Source organism: Dermacentor silvarum, chromosome 10 (genome assembly GCF_013339745.2).
Source record: "Dermacentor silvarum isolate Dsil-2018 chromosome 10, BIME_Dsil_1.4, whole genome shotgun sequence".
NCBI lineage: Eukaryota > Metazoa > Arthropoda > Arachnida > Ixodida > Ixodidae > Dermacentor > Dermacentor silvarum.
In genome coordinates this window covers 144,483,611-144,505,111 of record NC_051163.1, presented here as the reverse complement: position 1 = coordinate 144,505,111, position 21,501 = coordinate 144,483,611, and the positions used below count along the sequence as shown (strand labels likewise).

Here is a 21,501-nt window from a genome sequence, read left to right as displayed (position 1 = left end):
GGTGCCGAGGAGTTTACACAATGCGCAGAGGAAGCCAGGCAGCTTGCGTGTTTGCCAATCCATGAACACCAGGACTACGATGCCAGACACTACAATCTTTGGCACAGACCCATCATGTACAACATCGGCAACCAGGTGAGGGTATGGACTCCTATTTGTCGGCGCGGGCTATCTGAAAAGCTCCTGTGGAGATACTTCGGACCGTACACAGTTCTGTGCAGCATCGGTGATGTGAATTATGAAGTTGTTTCTGACAGTCCTTACTGCTCCAAATGCCAGTGGCATCTGCCCGAGGTTGTGCACTTGCTTCGTATGAAGCCATACTTTTCCAACTGACATCAATTTTGCAACTCCTCTGCACTGCCTTCGGACCTTGGTGTATCGGGACGATGCTTTTTTGCAAAGGAGGAGCAAATGCCACATCTTATATTGTCATCGCGGGCATGTGCCAGGCCACGAAAATGATGCTGAAGCAGCGCACGAGCGGAAAAACAGAGACGACAACGACATCGCGTTGACTGTTCATATAAAGTGCTGTACACCGGGTTTCTGGTCTCCTACTAGGACGCGCCCAGCCAAGTTTTCTTTCCACTCACTGTGCCTGATAGCCACAGATGCTCTTTGGATTCACTCCTTCCCATTGGGCTCCCTGATATATGAGCATTCCGACTCCCCCTCCCTTTCTTTCTGATTTGGTGCGCCCTTCCCACACATCAATCATTGGTGGCAGTCTCTGTAGCCGTATGCACACCTCTATACAACTGCTCCTCAATCTCTAACCACTTTTGCTTTCTTCTGCTGTCCTGCATGGTTATGTAACATGGCTATTCGGTTTAGCACGTCATTTAGCCCAACGGCTACTAACTACAAGGTTGCGCCCTGCGCATTATCCATAAGCACAGCGAGCTGTCTTCTTTCTTCTTTTCCTCCTTTTTCTGTTATTAACGGTGGTGCTAGTCTGAGGTTCCACAAGTGGATTTTGTGCATTACTATTCACCCTGGCCTGCTGAACGCCCAAGTGCACCCCCCCCCCCCCCCCCCAAAAAAAAAAAAAGCAATTGGGCGACCAGCAAGTCACCAGCCCACTTCCCATCCAAGCCTGTGATTGAAGAGGGTTTCGTCATGTTGAAAACCGCCATGCCTTCTCACTTCCCTGTTTACTTCTACAACTTGGAAACCTTTTTCTCAGCTCACTCTCCCTCCATACAGGCACTCTTTGTACGTCTCTGTCACATAAAGGTACCTCTGGCACTGTGCACATCACAATCTGCACCCGAGGGGGCCCTCATGCAAGTCGTTGACACCCTTCGCCAAACGCCGGGCTAGTCCTGCCTCTATTCTGTTTAGCACATCATTTAGCCCACCTGCTACTAACTACACGGTTGCGCCCTCTGCATTATCCATGAGCTTTTCTCTAGCTCTCCACATGACAGAGCCCAATGTCTGCCCTGGAAATGTCCCTACTGACACTCTTTTGTCACCTTTCACCCTCTCCACAATTGCCTCTGAGCACCTAGTCAGATTTGAGTGCCACCGTTTCCCTCTCTCCTACTCCTGAGGCCTCTTCCTGCTTCCCTTTGTCATCCGCGTGACTCGGATTTGACATGGCGCATTAACCCCTTCGTTCCTCCTTTCCCTTTGTGGTCGCTTCAAGGTAAGTGGGTCTCCTTCCAGCTGCCCAACCCGCACGTTCCAGGCACTCCCGGTCCTGTCACACCGGGAGACAGCATTCCATCGTCACTACCATTTTCGTTCATGATGGCGGCCCTGTTCAGTCTTTTTCTCGACTGCTCGAAGTCTTCTTTCTACCACCTTGCGTGCGTCTCGCTCCATATTGAGCTCCATCCTCCAATTTCTTTAGTCAACATTACAGTGTGTCAAATGACTCAATTTCCTCTCCATTCTCATCCTTCCCCTGGTCTACCTTGAGGGACCCCCCCGCACACTGCATGCTTTACCATCTTTCTTGCCACATGTTGCACTTAGCCTTCTCTAATGCTAACACCGAACATTTCAAAGAATGTACCTACAAACATATAGCCTAAATCCTGCCACAAATGATTTATCTGCAATGTTTTAAACACAATAAACGGTGAACAAACGAGGTATGACACACAGTTGCACGTGCCCACGCTCTCACTATACTACAACAGCAATATTCCCGATACAAATACACACAGACGACAAAAAAAGAAGAAAAAAAAACTAATAGCTGATAACCTAGCCACCTATTATTTTAAAGCTAAAGAAACCAGCACGTCTAGAAACAGAAACAAGCTGAATGCATGCACAAAAGCTAATGTTTTTGTTCGCTGCCACAGAGCCCTGAAAAAACACGTCCGTTCACCACAAACATCCTTCGCATTACGATGGGCACCTCCTGACGGCCAATTTTCTCTCCCTGATTTTTGTTGACAGCGCACTAGAAAAGTGTGATTTGCTCAACTTCAACATCACTTTTCTAACTAAAATTTCTTCACAGTAACAAACACCCAAGGATAGTGAAAAAACAAGGAATCAGAAATTTTGATTGGTCGAACCAAGCGGTGGGCAGTAAACTGGAGGGGTGTGCTATAAAACGGAGGAGTAGGCAGTAAACCGGAGCGCTGGGCGGTAAGAAGTCCAACAGCTCGCCTGCCTGCGTATTAAGAACGAACAGAGAACTGACAGCCAACAGTGCAATCTTTTACGACGCCACGTGGAGTACCAGCCCGGTGATGGTGCTTGGGTTTTGACACCAATACGCCCTAAAGTAGGCTCAATGAAAAACCTATGCAATGGACTATAAGTTCCCTATAAGGTGCACTAGACTGCCTGACAGTGTCATGCAATCACAGTACCGCCATGCACAAGTTGTCTACGAAGTGCGTCTTCAGCCATTCTACATTCACTAACGAACTGTGTTGTGCAAACTTCACTTGCTTTGTCAGTTTCTTTTCCTTATACAGTTAAAGCTGCTTATAATGAACCTCCATATAATGAATTCCTGGATATAACGAAGTTACTCCATAAAAGCACATGTATTTGAGACCTCTACGTAACGAAGTGGCAGCGGGAGACGAATAATGAATTTTCCCCACCGACAACCTACAGATTTTGCCCCAAATTTTGTCATTTTCGCGCGAGCAGCAACCGGAACCAGCTTCTTCGCTGCGATGGAATGCGAAGCGGCGCCGTCGCACTTGGCGCGCTGGAATTCACGGCGACTGCGAGGCGAGAGCGAGCGCTCGTGTGCAAGCGTGCGCGAGACGGGCCTGCATCCCTCGACCCGGCGATCTTGCCGCGGCGGGCCTGACCTTTCCTCCTGCCTTCATTCAAACCTGATCTCGCCGGTGGCTGCAGCTGGCCTAGCCCGCCAAGCCAGCACTCTCTTTTCCAGTTGATGTTGCCGAAGGAAAAAAAAAACATGTTCTTTTTCAACGCGCTGGCAGCGCCACTCTTTGGTTACTGCGCAAGTCTCTGCGCTTCACTTCACTAACCTGACACTAGGTGACACTATACGATGCTACAACGCCATCGTGTCGCTCACTCTTCGTTTCCGACGCCTCACGCTTGTGCGAAACGACATGCGTCCACGCATCCAGTACTTGGAGTGACATTCCAAGGATGAGTGCTTCGACGAAGAAATGCAAGATATTGACTCTTGAGTCTTTTGGTCATGGAAAACAGGTGCACGTTAGAATCGATGGCGCGTCAGAATCGAGTAAATACGGTAAGCGTTTCTTTTTCGTATTTTTGTGCCGAAGCTGCACATAATGAAATTATCTTTATAACGAAGTTTTTCGGGATTTTGTCAATTTCGTTATATCTAGGTTTAACTGTATGTACTTTTTGTTTTTATGTTCTGCTCGCAGCAATGGGATGATGCTTTTTAAGACTGATACGCGTAATTGTGCTTCTGGTGACCATCTTTCAGCAGTAACTGTTACAACGTTATTGTTCAGACATGCCTTCAAGTATCAGAGCTTTTTCGACTGTTGCTGTTGTCTAAACAAATTGCAAGCACAACACGAATAGTGGCGTACGTTCTCGCATGAACGCGAGTACCAGCTATTACGCTGGAATGTACGATGGGTCTTGTACAAATAGCTGATGCACGACCCGTAGATCAGATTTTGATGACCGACGATTGTGCTTGCCACTATTGTCGTGTTTTGAGTGTAATTCGTTTTCTGGGCACAAGTTCTTATTCTTCCCCATTAAGCAACTATATATATGTATATCTTTCGCGTGTGTGTGCACGTGTGGTGAGATACCGACCAAGCCAGCAGCAGCGACACCAAACCCCCAGGGAAGGGATTGGGCGAGGGGGTTGTGGTAAATTAAGCTTTGCTTTGAAATAAGGCATTATGTAAGAACAGTGCTTGTCAAATATCCCATCCTGCAAAATTGTCTGTAAAATATATCTTCACTGAATCATACAACCAAGAAACACAGCACCACTTGAATCTAAGGCTATACGTGCAGTGAAACGCATGCACTAATTGGAGCTAAGTATCAGGCAAAATATGCCATGTAGTTGTTTGCACTAAATTTTTATCAGACACGTCAGAGGCTCTGCACATATTGTTATGAAAGACAATCGATGAGCATGTAGATGTTTTCCGCAGAGATGATGTATCATGCAATGCGGAACAAGTCTCACTCAGAGTCGTCCTTCTCACGGCTATTGGCGTCCGATACTGAGGCAGCTGCCTCCTCCAGCTGAAGCCGACTGCACACTGTCTGGTACACCTTTGAGTTGAGTTTCTCCTCCTCAATACCTTGGAGCTCGAAGTCTGAGTACAGCTTCTGCAGAAAAAAAAATCAATCAGCAGTGTCAGCCTTGACACTACTTGCCTTGGAGTCACTTCCAATTGTCCCAACAATCAAGTGCCACAACCACAAGGCAAACAACGGCAATGGACGCACACACTTGGCAGCCACCAAGCACAGTTGTGAAACTGCACGGCTGTTATTGCACTGCATTTTTATGCTTTTGCAATGCACACAAGGAACTCGGGAAGGAAACCATATTATGAGTACTTCCTGAATGAAGAAAGCTAAGAATGAGCACACACCTTTATAAACAATAACAAATCAGCATAATCTTCTGGCAATGCATAGCTCTAGTTTCTCTATTAGACTAAAAGGTCCTATAGGTCTGATACAGATTGTTGCTGGTCTGTTAGGAAACTTGTATTTCTGGATTCTGCTGCTCTTGTTTGCTGATTGTTTAATGCGAGGGTGAAAGTTGATGAAAAATTAGACTAGGGTACCGCTTCTTGCTTGCATCGAGAGGTGTTTCTAATTATTCACTGAATCATCAACAATTCTGCTATACAAATGTGCAGCACACTGCGTTCGCACATTTGCATTAGTTTCAGCGCACTAAGCTAGTGAAACTGGCCGCTATCTCTCAGTGACATCACGAAAGCGACGCGTGCCAACATGGTCTTGCCAATTTTGCCTAATTAGACCTCTGTTCAGCCTCGTCGTGATGAGTCGTTGAGGAAGCAGCTAGTGTTTACAGCACAGCCAATACTTCCCCATGAGGAGAAAAACCCAGCCGTATTCCGAAAGACGCGGTGTGCCCCGTGAGGGCAGCAACCACGTTTGTTTGCCTCTAAAAGTGCACATAAAGTAATGTTAAATTTATAACCTAAATTTTTATTTATTTATTGAAATATTTATTGACATCAAAGAGCAGTATCGCAGAGAAGGGAACACAGCGGGCGGGAAGAACGTTTGACCGTGATCAGCCGTAGTTGCATGCATTGGCGGCTGCCATGTCAAGGCGAGGCCTCTTTTTTACTACGACGTGCGTGTTTGTTAGTGAATGAACAATGTGTTTTTAAGGAGCCCGTGGTGTGAGCGCAGTACTAGTATATTTGGACATCTGCGGATGCTGTAGTGCCTTCAAAACAATGCAAGCCAACTGTTTTTACCCCTCTGCTTCGTGGCTTTGTGGACGCATCAGCGTGCATCTATGTGCTGTGCCATCACCGATCCTACCGTTTGGAGGTCTACTTTTTTATTCTTCTAGTGCAGTATAAAATTGTTTCGTGTTTTTTTTTTAAATCCAAACAGTGGATGTACTTCAGTACAGTGTCATCGGGCTGACTGCTGTGCGCGTTGCAGCAATGACTTGCCCGACAATGCCGTGCAAGATTTCGGCCTAGAGTTCTTCCTTACCAGCCTACACTTTCAGTGCAACACACAGAACATTTTATGTTCATTTTGTGTGCTCTCTATTTGTCCTGTCGTGTCAGGCGGTGTAATTTTTCATTATGGTAAACAATTTGAGCTAGCATATCACACTTTGTTCTAAAATTAGTTTGGCAATTACGAAGCCACATTCTTTCAATTTGGAAGCAAATATGGCCAGCTTAAATTTTTAGTGCTAGAACTAGCACCCCTGCTTTTGAATGTTTCTAAATGTGTGTATCTATGTGCCCGGGTTTTTTTAACCACTTCTTCAAAAGGACGTCCTATGGTTAACTAAAAGCAATCAAAATTGCTGACCTGACAAAGATATCGAAAGAGGAATGTGTAAAAAATTCATGCTTCAACCAATTTTTCCAATTCTACCTGTTTTTCGTTCTGTGCATTGCAACATTTGGTGTCATACAAATAGACCCCACGGCCCGCTTGTCCAGTGGACGGCCTTCGAAATGCCACAACTCTTACCGACTCAAAGAAGTCGTGGCGGTGCTACTCTTGAAAGGCCACTGAGTGGTTTATGCGTTTCTCGAAAAAATTCTGTGGCGCTGCAGATCTTTAGTGTCGTTTTCATGTCACCAAAAGTTAAATAATATTAAATCCATTCAAAAGCACAGAAATGTACTTTAATAAATTGTTTAGACATTGTTATAAATATATGTTTAGTTTTTAAGTTATTTGCGAAACTGTGGCATGATGAACACAAGCACGTCGCTGTTGTCGAGAGTATGTGCAGTTGGCACATTTCAAGTGGCAAAAATACTTTATTAAATAAACAATAACACTCGTATATACTATTTTTAAGAGCATTTGATTTGATTTTTTCTTTCTATTCGTGAGTACGAGCCCACTGTGAACGAGAGGGCCCATTGGCGCTGTTTCCGCTTTCGTTGCTCAAAGGCCATCGGGTTTTCAATAGAGTTGTAGGGTGCTCCGTCCACTCGATAGACTCGGCAGCCTTCGAAACCGCCCGTGTAGCAGCTCGAACTTGACTTTTGAGTCAAAAGACTATCGGTTCGAAGGCCTTCCAAACACCCGTGTGACACGGGTATAACACATTAATAGACCTATTAGACTACTACACCAATAGATCTATTAGACTAACAGACCAATACACCAATATATCTATTAGACTAATATACCTAATAGACGGTAACCTAACCTAACAGGCTATTAGTTCTATTATATAGAATAACCTAACAGGCTATTAGTTCTTGTATTAGAATTTTTGCTAGGGAGGGGTAGTGCAAAACTGAGATACAAACAAGTAACGAACCGAGTATTGTGCAACCACTGCACCACACCCAACTCCACAAAGTTCATGTGAGTATAATAGTGGCCTGCAAAGTGTATCGCCAATAATGCATGCAAATAACTAAAGGATTCATGTAGAATAAAGGTATCCATTTGCTCAGCATAGCATATAACACCAGACTACGACGTCGATGCAACCGTCTACCTGATCAAACCTCCACCATAACGAGGAACTTCAATTACAGTGCAGTCTACTTATAACGATACCACATATAACGATATATCGGTTATAACGATGAGTCGACATAGCAGTGTCAACTTACGCATTAGGGCTATGAGAAAAAAACCCATATACAGTATAGACCACTTATAACGTAACCGCTTATAGTGCAGGACCGGATATAGTGCGGTCTCTCTCCAGTTAATCTTCCCATAGCACTCCATGTACACACGTATCGCTTATAGTGCAGTTGCGGGAAATGAAATACCGGTTACAGTGCGGCTGCCTGGGAGTATGGAAGTCAGCGGAGACGGCGAACGCTCCCCTCAAACGGGCGCCCCAAGGAGTGCTCGAGGAAGAAAGAGTGACGAAGTGGAGGAGAAGGGCACGTGGTGCGAACGAACAGCTGAGGCTGAAACCAGAATCTTGAGTGCGGGTCGTGAAATATCACAGCGCGCATAGCGAGCGAGGGCCACGAAACTGCCAACGCCGGCCAATGCTCGCTTCACGATAACGGCATTAAACGAAACTTCAGGGAGCGGGCGACGCCGGCACAGCACGGCGAAGGGCGCATGCGGAGACCGTGGAATGTGAGGGAGGAGGGCGGCAGGGATGCGGATTTCGCCTCGGCAACTCCGCCGCTTCGGTGGCTCCCCTCGCCCTCCCTCGTAGCTCTCTCACTTTCGACTGTCACCGTGCGCGCCCGCCGCAGTGGCGGCGCCGCCGCTCCAGCCGGCCTAGGGTGCCTCGATGCCCAGCTCGCATCGAGGCGCCCAAAGCCGAGCCGGCGCCAGCTCCCCGAAGTTTCGTTTTCTGCCGTTATCGGGAAGCGGGCGTTTGCCGGCGTGGGAAGTTTCGTTGGCCGGCCTGGGACAGCGCCGCTGCTTCCCTCTGCACCGTAGCCGTAGCGTGCAAGGTCAACACGTGACTAGAAAGTAGAGGAAGCATAGGGTACGGCCACGCTAGCGGCAGACTCGCGCGGGCAAGTCCACACTCGCGTTGCGGCACGCGGCAACGGCGCGTGGAGTGCCGCGTTGTCTCGTTCCATTCGATACTACTCGTGACAACGCGCTCTCCGTTCTGCCGGTTTCGTGTTCCATTGGAAGTGTCTGTGTTTCGTTGCGCCACTGCCGGCCACGCTACTGGTGACTGCGAACCACGGAGTAAGATAAACAGGAGCGCCGACTCCGCCGCCGCGCAACGCATTCGCTCGGGACAAACCGTGCAACGCAAATTATACATCGCGTAGCGCCATCTGTCGAGGCGCGTGGAAAACACTGAATCAGGGAAATGGTCGCTTTCCTCGAAATGCGACCGTTTCGGGCCAGTCGCTCACTGCTCGATTTTTCAGTCGCGCGACCGCAGTCGCAGAACAGCTGAACCAATCAGATGCGAAGGAACAGGACGCAGACGTTTATTTTACGCGGCGATGACATTTCAAGCAGACGTGAACGGCATGTCGTGATACATTTCGGTTTAGCGACTCGTCGGTCGCATTTGTAATTTCTGGTCGCCAGTCGCAATTGGTCCCGCGACCTCGCCTAGTCGCAAGTGTGAAGATAGAACCGCATTCACGCGATTTTGTGCGCGATGGCGACGAGCGACGAAACGGGCCGTCGCGCGAACAGATCGCTCGGTCTTTTCGCTCAATCGCTCGGTTCTAGAAATCTAGAATTCGTCGCTCGTCGCCCGGAAGTGCTATGAGTGACGAGCCAATAGCGCGAAGCCGGAACTCGATATACATCAGTCAAGCACTACCGATTGTCACACGGAACGAGCAAACGACTAGATTTTGATAATAACGCAGTGCAAGACCTTTAGAAATATTTATGCTGCTCTTTACACTAAAACACATCAACTTAAATTAATAAAGCAAGCGTCACGCCAGTTTCGGCGAGTATTTGCTGCCCTCATACCGGCAACACCGGGGAGACGTCGCTCAAAGTTGTCGCTCGCATGCGGTACGACTTGTAGGCGACGAGCGACCGCGACAGCTATCTCCATCGCGTCACTTGTCGCTGTCGCGCGCAAGATCGCGTGAATGCGGTTTATACTTGAATGGGCCCTAAGTTGGATATGTATCAGTTTTCACTCGACGAAGAGTTGTAAAACATTTGCATCAGCCACCGGCATCATTCTCACGGCTTCAAATCACTATGTCTACGTTAGCCTCTTGCAAGAGGCCGAAGGCTTTGGTCAACACAGCGAGCACTGCGATTAATTGGCAAACCAACATATGATACACACAGGCTTCGTGCTTCGATCAGCATTGACTTTTTGCCCTGTAAGGCATAATATACAAAGGGGATCGCATAAAGAGAATCCAACAGCTATACGTAAGGACACAATTTCCGTAAGATGGGTGAATGCGTCGTATATAGAGGACTGGACTTACGGGACTGAAAAAAAAAATTTTTAAAAAGCTCTTATCTCCTCCTGTTGTGGAAAAATAAAAGAGAGCACGGAATAAAGCCGCAATAAGACCTCTCATGGTCGTGCCGCATGCTTGGACCACTAGGACCATGCGCTGTATAGAAAAAACAGATCTATAACACAGCATTTAGAGCTACCTCGGACGCTCGCGCAGTCTGCAGCTGGTTTCGACCACTCGAAAAGTGTGATTCACACGGTACGGTATGCGGTTATTATTAACCAAACTATTTTATTTGTGGGCGAAAACCTTGCCCAGCAAACAAGGCAATGGCCCAATGTATCTACAGATAACAACTTGAACGCTTGTCAAAGTAAACAGCACGACTTATTCTCCAGCAGAACGTTACCCACGCTGTTAGGATCATCAAATGTTTCGTAACTACTCGTTGCAGCTAAACCAGAGCTTATGATTACAGTGCTGAGAATGGTGCAGTAAGGTAACATTTGTGAAACGAACTGTCAGAAATACCTAACTGATATCCGAGGCTGATTGTAGGCTCAAACAAACGCGCACACCTCGCGCTGGGTGCTCAGTCCGCCCTAACGCCAGCATAAACTCCAGCCGCTTTACTACTTCAGACTTAAATTCCTTCACTACGCCTCACAGGACCATTGCCCACGTAGAAGACGCGATTTCATACTAAATAGACCGCACGAGAGTGAAAAAATCCACCAGAAACTGCCGCCGAGCATATACCATAGTATACAACACGGGCGATTGCACAAGCCAGCATGCCAACTGCCCATAGATGGCGCCACTGCCTACGCAATGGCGGCGCCCATGAAAAAACGGTCTATAGCGATGATCAGTTATAATGATCGGATTTTTAGTTCTTGATATCGTTATAAGTGGACTGCACTTTACTGTAAATAAACGTGATGTCATGACGATTATCTTCCTTCTTATATTTTATTCACACTTTTGCATGATTGCGAACACATACTTTACCTACAGGCGCACCGTGTGCCCCGTAACTCACCGTGCCTACTGACCCTTTTCGCGGTGATCCCATGGGCGCTGCCATGTTTGATCACGTGGTGACGCGTTCATTGCTTGCCTCAACTGCCTCCGTTGCCTCCTTGTTTACAATGAAAGCGTATGACGCCGGCGCGGCTTAGAAAACCTCTGTTTTCGGAGATATCGTAGACGGTGACTAGGTGGACGACACGAAGCTTTGATCACACCTTCAGAGAACATCCAAAAGCGCTTTCGGAGCTAATTAAGCTATGTCCAAATGGCGCAAGCAGCGTATATGATGCTTGTTCTAAAAGCGGGGCTAAATATGTATTCCAAGCTATCCAAACATTCCGCTCATGAATTGAATCAGCATTAATGTGTTTTGCTCTTTGTTCTGCATTCGGCAAATATTTTGAAGCAGTGGCTTGTCAGTTTCTGACTGAGTGAAGTTTCTTGGTGCGGCCACTATCTGATTATTTTCTGCCTAATCACTCGCGGGTGTGCTCAGTTCCGATAGATTTGATCTTGCTGTGCACAAGGCTTGAAACGTAGCTGTTTTGTAAATTGTAATACCTTGTAGCAAATATATATTACAGCTAGTAACTTGCTTACTCTTATGGACCATCACGAAACATTCAGCTTCGACCATTCGTGCGCCATAGGTGCAGTCCGTCATTTATTGTGCATATACAGTGCGCATATATTCAAGTGTGCGCCCATTCACTTATTCTTGATACGTTGGCGATAGAGTGGGAGTAAGTTTTCCTGCCATTTGGGACAGATATGTATAGATAAAGTGCGCGAAACTTACTATGACAGGAAGCGGCGCTACTCCCTTTGTCATTGTTTAACAAGTGGTACTCACTCTTGCCGACATTCTGGGGATGAAGTCCTTTCTTTGAAGGTTAGCGATACAAGGCTGGCGGATGAGCAAATTTCTGTATCCTCGAGGAAAGCCGTACATCATGTGCCGGTAGCACGTTCGGACAGTTGCAGCAGTGGTCCGCGAACTTGGCCACACAGATTCATTCTATTCCTTAACATGCCAGTCACTATTTTTGCAGCCAACTATTGTACACGTCCTCAATTCACATGATTCACTCTAGCATGATTGGAGCACAGTGTGTTAGCAAACACTCAGTTGCATTTCCGACAGCTGATCGCACAGAAGCAAGGCAGAAGTGGCAATGGTCTCGTATTCGTGCACGGTCGCTGAGGAGAGGTATGGCGCGCCGCCGTGAGTGCCATCTCGTTTCGCTAAAACAAACTGCTCGACGAAAAGGGTCAATACACGCCAATCCTGTCCCGAATATGTCAACAGTTTGACCGGCGCATTCGTCGCACGCCTAAAGGCCAAGCGGTTAAGATATGCCGGTGAAAAGAGCCTTGCACAATCTTGCATCACCCGGCCACTTGAATTCGGTGCCACCTGCCCTGATATGTTGCTTAGCACACTCTGCGTCATGTTATCTTTGCTGTGTTAAAAGAAAAATAATGCGCAAGGTAATAAAATTATGAGGTATTAATATTGTATAAATGCTCATGAAGACTGCAAACTTTTGTTAACCATGCAATCATCTTTACATAATTTACTGGCCGCGACAACCGTGTACAATGCTGTCAGGCTTTCGAGAGCCTACTTTGTACCAATCCGCACTGCTCCACCTCAGTCTCAGAGGGATCGCGTGCACACGAGTAGTATGTGTGCCACGATGTCGGCTTCTCAACAGAAGAAAGGCAGTTTCTTTCTGCCAGCACCAAAACATGGTTCTTGTACATAAGTGCTAGAACCGAAACTCCACAATGTATTACATCCCATGCCTGTACGTGTTTCATGACACTTCTCAAGTGTGCATGTAAATTTTATTCTTTTATTCGCTTCATCATTTTGCACTGTTAGCGGTAGGTGCCTGTCCAGAGTCTCCGTCCAAGCAATGCAGCCATATTGTTGCGCATGAAACAAGCTCAGACGGTAAGGCTATAAAACTGTGTTTTAAACAGCAGCCAGTGGAGCAACTTAAATCACATGACTTTCACAGGAACCCTTTCGGAACTTACGACCGCCATAGCCCATAGCAACGGACAATGACTACAGCCTGAGTGCATCCAGTCTTCCAGTCATTGCCATCATCCACAGACTGTTCCACGAGGTCTGCAGTGTTGAGGCTATAATGCGTGCCCAACAACTTTAAAAGGAGGGTAGACTCCCAGTATGCACATAGAGTCGTTGTAGATCCGCCGAGGTGACCGCATTGGCCAAAGTAAAAAACTTATTTTCTTCTCTTTCTAGAAACACCTGCGACGTCGAGGCCAGTTGACCAAACCGAAAGAAGCTGCCTGAATCTTCCAAACTGGAAGAAACTGCTGCCTGCCTTGAGCAAGGCAGGCAGCACGCACTTGCTTGACGGTGGGAGTTCACTGTAGAGCAAACCGATTGAGGAGGAGTCAGTTTCATTAGGCCTTCGCTCGCTTCCTTCCCAAAGCTACACATTTCCAAGAAACAAGAGTAACAGGTCATCCCAGCGGGATTGGTCTGAAAAATTTGTGTGGCTAATTTGCGTGACAGCAAAAGCAATGTAGTGCTTCCTCATGAGTGCGTTTCATTTTCTAAGAGAAAGGGTTGCAGGCAGCAGCAGAACCAGCCATTGTGAGGACTGGTTTTTAATAAATGTTTAATGCTATGGAGAGGTTCCGACGGCATAAAAAAAGCTCCAGTTCCACTTAGATTTTCTGAACTACAACCTGTCGAGACAGAGGAGTAACAAGCTCCTAACACAGCAGTGTAGCAAGAAGCAGAAGGAAGCGCGGACGTCTTTACGTGTCATTGTAAGCTCCATCTGCTACCTGCGTCGCATGGCCAAGCTCTGATTTGGCACACTAAATACGATGGAAATGTACTCGATTTCCTTGAGGAAAGGTCAGGGTATGTTCCAGCATTGAGGAAAGGAATGGCAGAAATAAATAAGCAGTGATGTGCTGAGCGAGTTAATTGAGACCATGGCCCACACGATACTATGAGAAATCGTTAGAGACACAGTTTGCCACCTGCATGCTTTGGGCTGAAAGGGCACTCAACGTTCACGAAAAGTATATGGGCCCTTATAATGTGTCAGATAGCAGGGCTGACATGCTGTAGACGGCCATTACAGACATGATCACAGAGATGAGCTAACATGTCCAGCCATTTTGCATGAATCTAAAAAAAGATTAGCGATTCTGAGCCGACATCCCTGTGTGTACATTGTAGTAATCACTGCCTCAATATTGTACTGCAGGAAATTAGTAAGAGCTGCGATATCATTAGTGATGCTTTGAGTACCGTAAAAAATTAGAAATCAGTAAAGCACAAAATTGGTCCCTACAGTCCATCAAATGAGTCAATGCCAAATAGCCTTCTGCCACTGTGCCCCGACAAGGTTCAGGATAAAGTCGATTCACTGAGAACTGTGCCAGGGTCCAAAAAACACCGAGTTAGATCCTTCATGAAAGATGGCAAAGGCGTTTTGAGTAGCACTGACAATTGGGCGAGTTGGTAAGGATGCATGGCTTCAGAACGGCGCAACAGGAAAGACGAAGACTTTTCGTCTTCCCTGTTGCGCCGTTCTGAAGCCATGAAAGCCGCTTTGACGGGATACCAAACACTCGTGGGAATCTCCGTAGCTCTGTTTGGTCCGTGTGAGGAACTAGCAATGCACCACTCAACGTTTCATGCCGAAGGTGGGAAAGAAGCTGCCAAGATGACGCAACCTGTGGTCTGATACCACGTTTGAGGAGCACAGTTGCAACTCAGCTAGGTCTGAAGGAGCCTCACAGTGGAAGGCCTACAAAGCCGCCGAGGAGGTTTGAGATCTCCAGCATTTCTCTCCCACCAGTTGCGCTCGATCCCATAACAGCATTGCGCAAAGAATATATTGAGGCAATCGACCATATTACGAGCAAAATGCGGAGGTGCTTTGATCAGCCTGCCATGGAGCAGCTAGTGAAATTAGAAGACACGTTGATTGAAGCCGCCAGAGGTAGACAGTTCTCGGTTGACAACCTATATGCGCCATTAGGCGTGCATGCAGCTGATTTTGATCTAAGCTGTATTTCGGCGAAGTTCTTGCTTTTTCCTTCTATTTTTTCCAAAGTTGAGGCTTCATCAATTGAAAGCATTTCGAAGACTCTGCAGGAAAAATCTGAACAAGTCCATGAGCTGGTAGACTTCTTTCTGCAACTTCTTTCTGGATATCTGCATCTGGATACCTGCATCTGTAGCTTCAGCAGAACGATCATTTAGCGCTTTACGCTGAATGAAAACTTTTTTGCAGAACCGCACGACCCAGAGGAGGCTAACACATCTTCTGACTTTGCACGTTCACAAGAAAAGGACCGCCACGCTCAACTTAGAAGACATGATCAAAAAATTTGTCACCAGGACTGCTGAGCGAACAGCTTTTTTATGTCAACTGCTTCTTCAACCTTGGCTGGTATTCCCAACAAACGTGCGTGCGTGAGCTTCAGATCTAAGAAACGAATGCACTTGTCAGTGGGCCGCTCACACGTGAATATTAGAGCCTCCAACGCGCTTCTAAAGGTGTTAATACCTTTTCTATTGTGTCATCTAGCCTTGACTGTGGCACCTTGTTAATGACCACCAGGTAGTCATCGACGTACCTCAGTACGGTAGGAGCACGACTGATCCAGAATGCTATTTACACATTTGTCAAAGGTGCTAAAAAAAATATCCTACAGAATGGGAGCGAGCAACCAACCAATGCATATACAGTAAAAGCTCGATGATACGAATCTCACGGGGTCACGAAAAATATTCGTATTAGCCGAAATTCGTATCATCGAAACACAATTAAAACTACTGTCGAATCTCGATAATTCGAACTCGAAGGGGCCCGAAAATTTGTTCGAATTAAAAGGACGTATTCTTGAAGTATTCGTGCACCATAGCACGATGCACGAACGGTGCGAGTCGTGAAATATCGCGGCGCGCAAGCGCATAGCAAGCGCGGGCCACGAAACTGCCCACGCCGGCTAACGGTCGCTTCCCGATAACGACAGAAAACGAAGCTTCAGGGAGCGAGCGGGCGGCGCCGGCACACGGGTGCGCGCGGGGAGACCGTCGAAGGTAAAGGGCTTTAGTCGAAGGTGAGGGAGGAGGGCGGCAGGGAAGCGGATTTCGGTGGCTCCCCTCGCCCTCCCTCTCAACTCCCTCGTAGCTCTCTCACCTTCGACTCCGTGCGCGCCCGCCGCCGTGCTGGCGCCAGCTTATTTTAGCCGCCCCCTGAAGTTTCGTTTTCTGCCGTTATCGGGACGCGAGCGTTTGCGGGCGTGGCAGTTTCGTTGGCCCGACTGTGCCTCCGCCGCTGCTTCCCTCTGCGCTGCTGCCGCAGCGTGCAAGGTCAACATGTGACTAGAAAATAGAGGAGAAGGGTTCACTGCCATTTTATCCGCGTGGCTGAGACGTCGGCACTAGTGTGTGCTAGAATACGGTTGTCTAGAACACTCTAGTCGGCACGTACACGCTTGTTCCGGCGCGATGCAGAAACGGCGACCTTGCAATTTGAGAGAGGGGGAAATTTCCGCCGCGGGTTCTTTTTTTTTTTTCCCCCGTTCCTTCGCGCACGGCATTGAGGGGTCTGTCCTGAGCGGTGTCGGAGCAATGCCGGTCGGAGGCGCCGCCGCGTTATTTGGCGCGCTGCTAAGAGCAATGTCGGTACGCGGTATGTCCGAAATAAGCGTGTTCGAATTAACGAGATTCGACTGTAGCTAAATTAGAGTCGGAGGTGAACTCACTCAGGCACATGTACGTAAAAAGCATTTATTTCTTGAAGCGCCACCGCTTCAAACTCTTCGTGCCCAGTCGCGGATTCCGCGCTGTCCGGCGCCGCACCTCCGCACCAAAAGAGAAGGAGAGAAAGCACGTGACTGCACGCTGTTCTCTTTCGCGGCCGTCGGTGGCGCGGCGTTTATTCGTATCAACCGACGCAGGCTGAAAATCGATTCGTAACAACCGTTCCCTAGCACGTTGCAAAGTAATGGGGCTCAGCCGGGACCACAGAAAAATTCGTATCATCCGGAAATTCGTATTAGCCGTGATCGTATCATCGAGCTTTTACTGTATCTGGACGGGACACTGCTTGTCTGGTTTCGCACCCATGAGGTTGAGATATCCAGCTGGGACACTTTCAAAGAGAGGCTTCGCGACCTCTTTGGCAACCCGTCAGGTCGCCAACAGGCTGTGCGAAAGGAGCTTGCTACCCATGTCCAGTCGTCGACAGAATCGTATGTCGCCTACATACAGGAAGTGCTCGCGCTTTGCCGGAAAGCCGACGAGCACAAGACCGAGGTTCACAAGGTGGGCCATATCCTAAAAGGCATCGCGGACGACGCCTTCAATTTGCTCGTCTATAACGACGTCTCTACTGTCGACGCCATCGTCAAAGAATGCCGCTGCTTCGAGGTAGCCAAAAGCCGCCGCGTCGTCCCACAGTTTTCCCGGCTCCCAAACACCCCTGCCACGTCCTCTTGCTCCGCTCTTCCTGCCACACGACCTTTTCACAAGAACGTCACTCGTATCGTTCGCCGTGAGATTGAAGCGGCGAGTCCGGCCCCCCTTCATCCACGACCCCTCGACGGTACCTTTGACCCAGCGGCCCCTACTATTTCCATCATACAAGCAGTTGTGCGGCAAGAAATTGCAAACCTTGGCATTCCTACCGCCTGCTCTGTCTTCCGACCTGATTCGGCATCCATTCCCATGGCCACATCCTTCAACGACCAGTATTTCGCTCCCTGACCACGCAATCCTGCTGAATGGCGTACCCCCGACAACAAACCGATCTGCTTCCGCTGCCACCGAGTTGTTCACGTATCCCGCCACTGCCGCAGCACCTGGATGCCGCCGTACTGGAGCTCATTCCCTGCTCCTCGCCCATACGCCGACGCTCGCCGTTACTCACCTCGCCGTCCGTACTCTCCTTCTGATGCCCCTGACAGCCGCTCGTCCGGGCGATCGCCGTCGCCTCAACGCCGTCGCTCCCCGTCACCCCAACCTCGCCGCTTTTCCTCGCCAAACCGCCGGATGGAAAACTAGGCCATGCAGGTCTTGGAGGTAGTGCTGCATCCCGTCCGTCCTGTACAAATCCTCCACTGACGCTCCTCACGAACGCGAACCTAATTGACGTAGACGTGGATGGTGTTCCATTCAAGGCATTGGTTGATACTGGAGCCCAAGTGTCCATAATGAGTGCTAATCTTTGTCGTCACCTCAAAAAAGTTCTTACGCCTGCCATCACTCGGGCCATACGCGTCGCCAATGGCGCCACTGTTGCCGTCAGTGGTATGTGCACTGCGCGCGTAGGAATTGCTGGCCGCCACGTTCCAGTCCTGTTCACCGTGCTGACCAGTTGCCCGCACGACCTCATCTTCGGGCTCGACTTTCTGACGACGCATTCTGCCCTCATCGACTGTTCCACCGGTACGCTGTGCTTCGAGCTTCCTCTTGTTTCCAACGTTCGCCCCGAACAACCGAACACCCTCTGCACTACAGCGTTTGTTCGGTTACCTCCAAAAGCCCTAACCTTCGTCGAATTGGCCTCAACGGCAACCGTGCCTGATGGCGACTATATCGTCGCCCTTATTCGTGACGTCCTCCTGGCGCGCGACGTCTCTGTGCCACACTTCGTCGTTACCCTTGCCGCTAATCGGATGTGTCTCCCCGTCATCAATTTTGGCTTGACGAAGCAAGTGTTACCTGAAGGCATAGTGGTGGCCACGCTCCGCGGTCTGTGACAGACGACCACGTCACTGCTTTTGCAGCCGACGCGTCTCCAGATCCTCCTGATTACCCAGAGGATGCCTTGAACTTCGACGGCCCATTACGTCCCATGGTCGCTCCGGACCTCGCCCCTGACCAAGCAGTCGCCCTATATCGCCTTTTGTTGTCCTACCGTGACATATTTGACACTGAAAATCGCCCACTTGGTCAGACGTCCCTGGTTCAGCATCGGATAAACACTGGTGATGCTTTGGGATAAACACTGGTGATTCACCGCCGACCGTATCGTGTGTCCACGGCAGAGCGGCAAGTTATTCAGCAGGAAGTAAACAAGATGCTCGCCAAAGGCATTGTTGAGCCTTCGTCGAGTCCTTGGGCGTCGCCGGTTGTGCTCGTCAAAAAGAAAGATGGCACGTGGCGTTTCCTGCGTTGATTACCGCCACCTAAACCGAATCACTAAGAAGGACGTTTACCCTTTACCACGAATTGACGACACTCTTGATTGTCTTCACGGTGTCAAATACTTTTCGTCCATTGACCTTCGATCTGGTTATTGGCAGATTTCCGTCGATGAGCAAGATGAAGAAAAGACCGCTTTCGTCACTCCAGATGGCCTCTACCAATTTAAGGTTATGCCGTTCGGTTTATGCAATGCCCCCGCCACGTTCGAACGGATGATGGACTCTCTGCTTCAAGGTTTCAAATGGTCCACTTGCCTTTGTTACCTCGACGACGTCCTTGTGTTTTCTCCTATATTTGAGACGCACCTTGAGCGCGTTGCAGCCATCCTTGACGTCTTCCGTAAGGCTGGGCTCCAATTAAACTCATCGAAGTGCCACTTCGGGCGCCGACAGATTACAGTGCTCGGCCATCTCGTCGATGCTTCCGGAGTACAACCCGACCAGGAGAAGGTTCGAGCAGTAACGGCTTTCCCTGTACCTCAGTCTGTCAAAGACGTCCGGAGTTTTGTGAGGCTCTGTTCTTATTTCAGACGGTTTGTGAAATATTTCGCAGCAATCGCTCAACCACTCACATAACTTATGAAGAAAGACGTGCCTTTTACGTGGGGTTCCCCTCAGGCTGCCGCATTTTCACGCCTTATCACAATTCTGACTAATCCACCGATCTTGGCCCACTTTGACCCGTCCGCACCAACAGAAGTCCGAACCGATGCCAGTAGTTATGGGATTGGCGCCGTCTTAGCGCAACGCCAACACGGACACGACCGCGTTATAGCCTACGCTAGCCGACTCCTGACAACTGCAGAGCGCAACTATTCGATTACCGAGCGCGAATGTCTTGCTCTCGTCTGGGCTGTTTCAAAGTTCCGCCCATATTTATATGGCAAGCCCTTCTCAGTAATCACAGACCATCATGCGCTGTGTTGGCTTTCGTCGCTCAAGGATCCTACTGGCCGGCTCGGTCGTTGGGCTCTCCGACTACAAGAATATCCCTACACAGTGACGTACAAGTCGGGACGCCAACACCAGGATGCAGATTGCCTCTCTCGCTACCCAGTCGAAGACCCGACCTCTACGTCTGAGCCTGACACCGACGCATGCATTCTCTCTGTTTTTCCACTGGTCCATGTCGCCGACGAGCAGCGCCGTGACCCGTCCTTGCGTGTCATCATTGACCGCCTGAAATCTCCACTTGCCGACAGTTCCCTTCGCTTATTCACACTTCAAGATGGCGTACTCTACCGCCACAACGTTCACCCCGACGGCCCAGCATTACTCCTTGTGATCCCTAAACACCTTCGCTCGGCTGTTCTCCACCAACTTCACGACCTCCCCACTGCCGGTCACCTCGGTGTGTCACGTACCTAAGACCGGATCCGCCGACGCTTCTTTTGGCCTGGGCTTGCTCGCTCCGTTCGAAGATACGTAGCTGTGTGTGATAAATGTCAGCGACGCAAGACACCATCAACGCTACCTGCTGGGTACCTACAACCACTCGACATTCCCGCGGAGCCATTTTTTCGGGTTGGTTTAGATTTACTTGGTCCCTTTCCTCTTTCTACCTCTGGGAACAGGTGGATCGCTGTGGCCACAGATTACGCCACGCGCTATGCCATCACCCGAGCGCTCCCTACAAGCTGCGCCACAAATGTTGCCGATTTTCTTCTACGCGACTGTGATTTTATTACATGGAGCTCCGCGACAACTTCTCACAGACCATGGCCGGACATTCCTGTCAAAAGTTATCGCGGACATCCTGCAGTCCTGTGCCACGAGGCACAAGCTATCCACGTCATACCATCCGTAAACGAATGGCCTCACGGAGCGTCTTAATCGCACTCTCACAGACATGCTCGCGAAGTATGTGTCTTCCGACCACACTTACTGGGACCTCGCTCTACCGTTTGTCACCTTTGCCTATAATTCCTCGCGCCACGACACAACCGGCTATTCCCCATTTTTCCTCCTGTTCGGCCGAGAACCAGCACTGCCCCTCGACACAACTCTCCCTGTTCACGCGGCACCCACCAGTGAATATGCACTTGATGCCGTCACCCGCGCTGCTCACGCAAGGGAAATTGCCCGTGACCGCCTTCTGAACTCCCAAGAGAGTCAAAGGCGTTTGTACGACCAGCGACACCGAGACGTGCACTTCCCGCCTGGTTCTTTGGTGCTTCTATGGTCTCCGTCGCGTCAGGTC

General features: G+C 49.0%; 1 protein-coding gene across 1 annotated transcript in view; it reads right to left on the bottom strand.

Moving 5' to 3' along the window:
* LOC119431026 (calcium-dependent secretion activator-like) overlaps positions 1-21,501 on the bottom strand; it is a 629,635-nt gene that overhangs the window by 10,743 nt on the left and 597,391 nt on the right. The window contains exon 29 of the mRNA XM_049657435.1: positions 4,646-4,791. Within this exon, the coding sequence (XP_049513392.1) occupies positions 4,646-4,791 (146 nt within the window). The remainder of the gene's footprint in view (positions 1-4,645; positions 4,792-21,501) is intronic.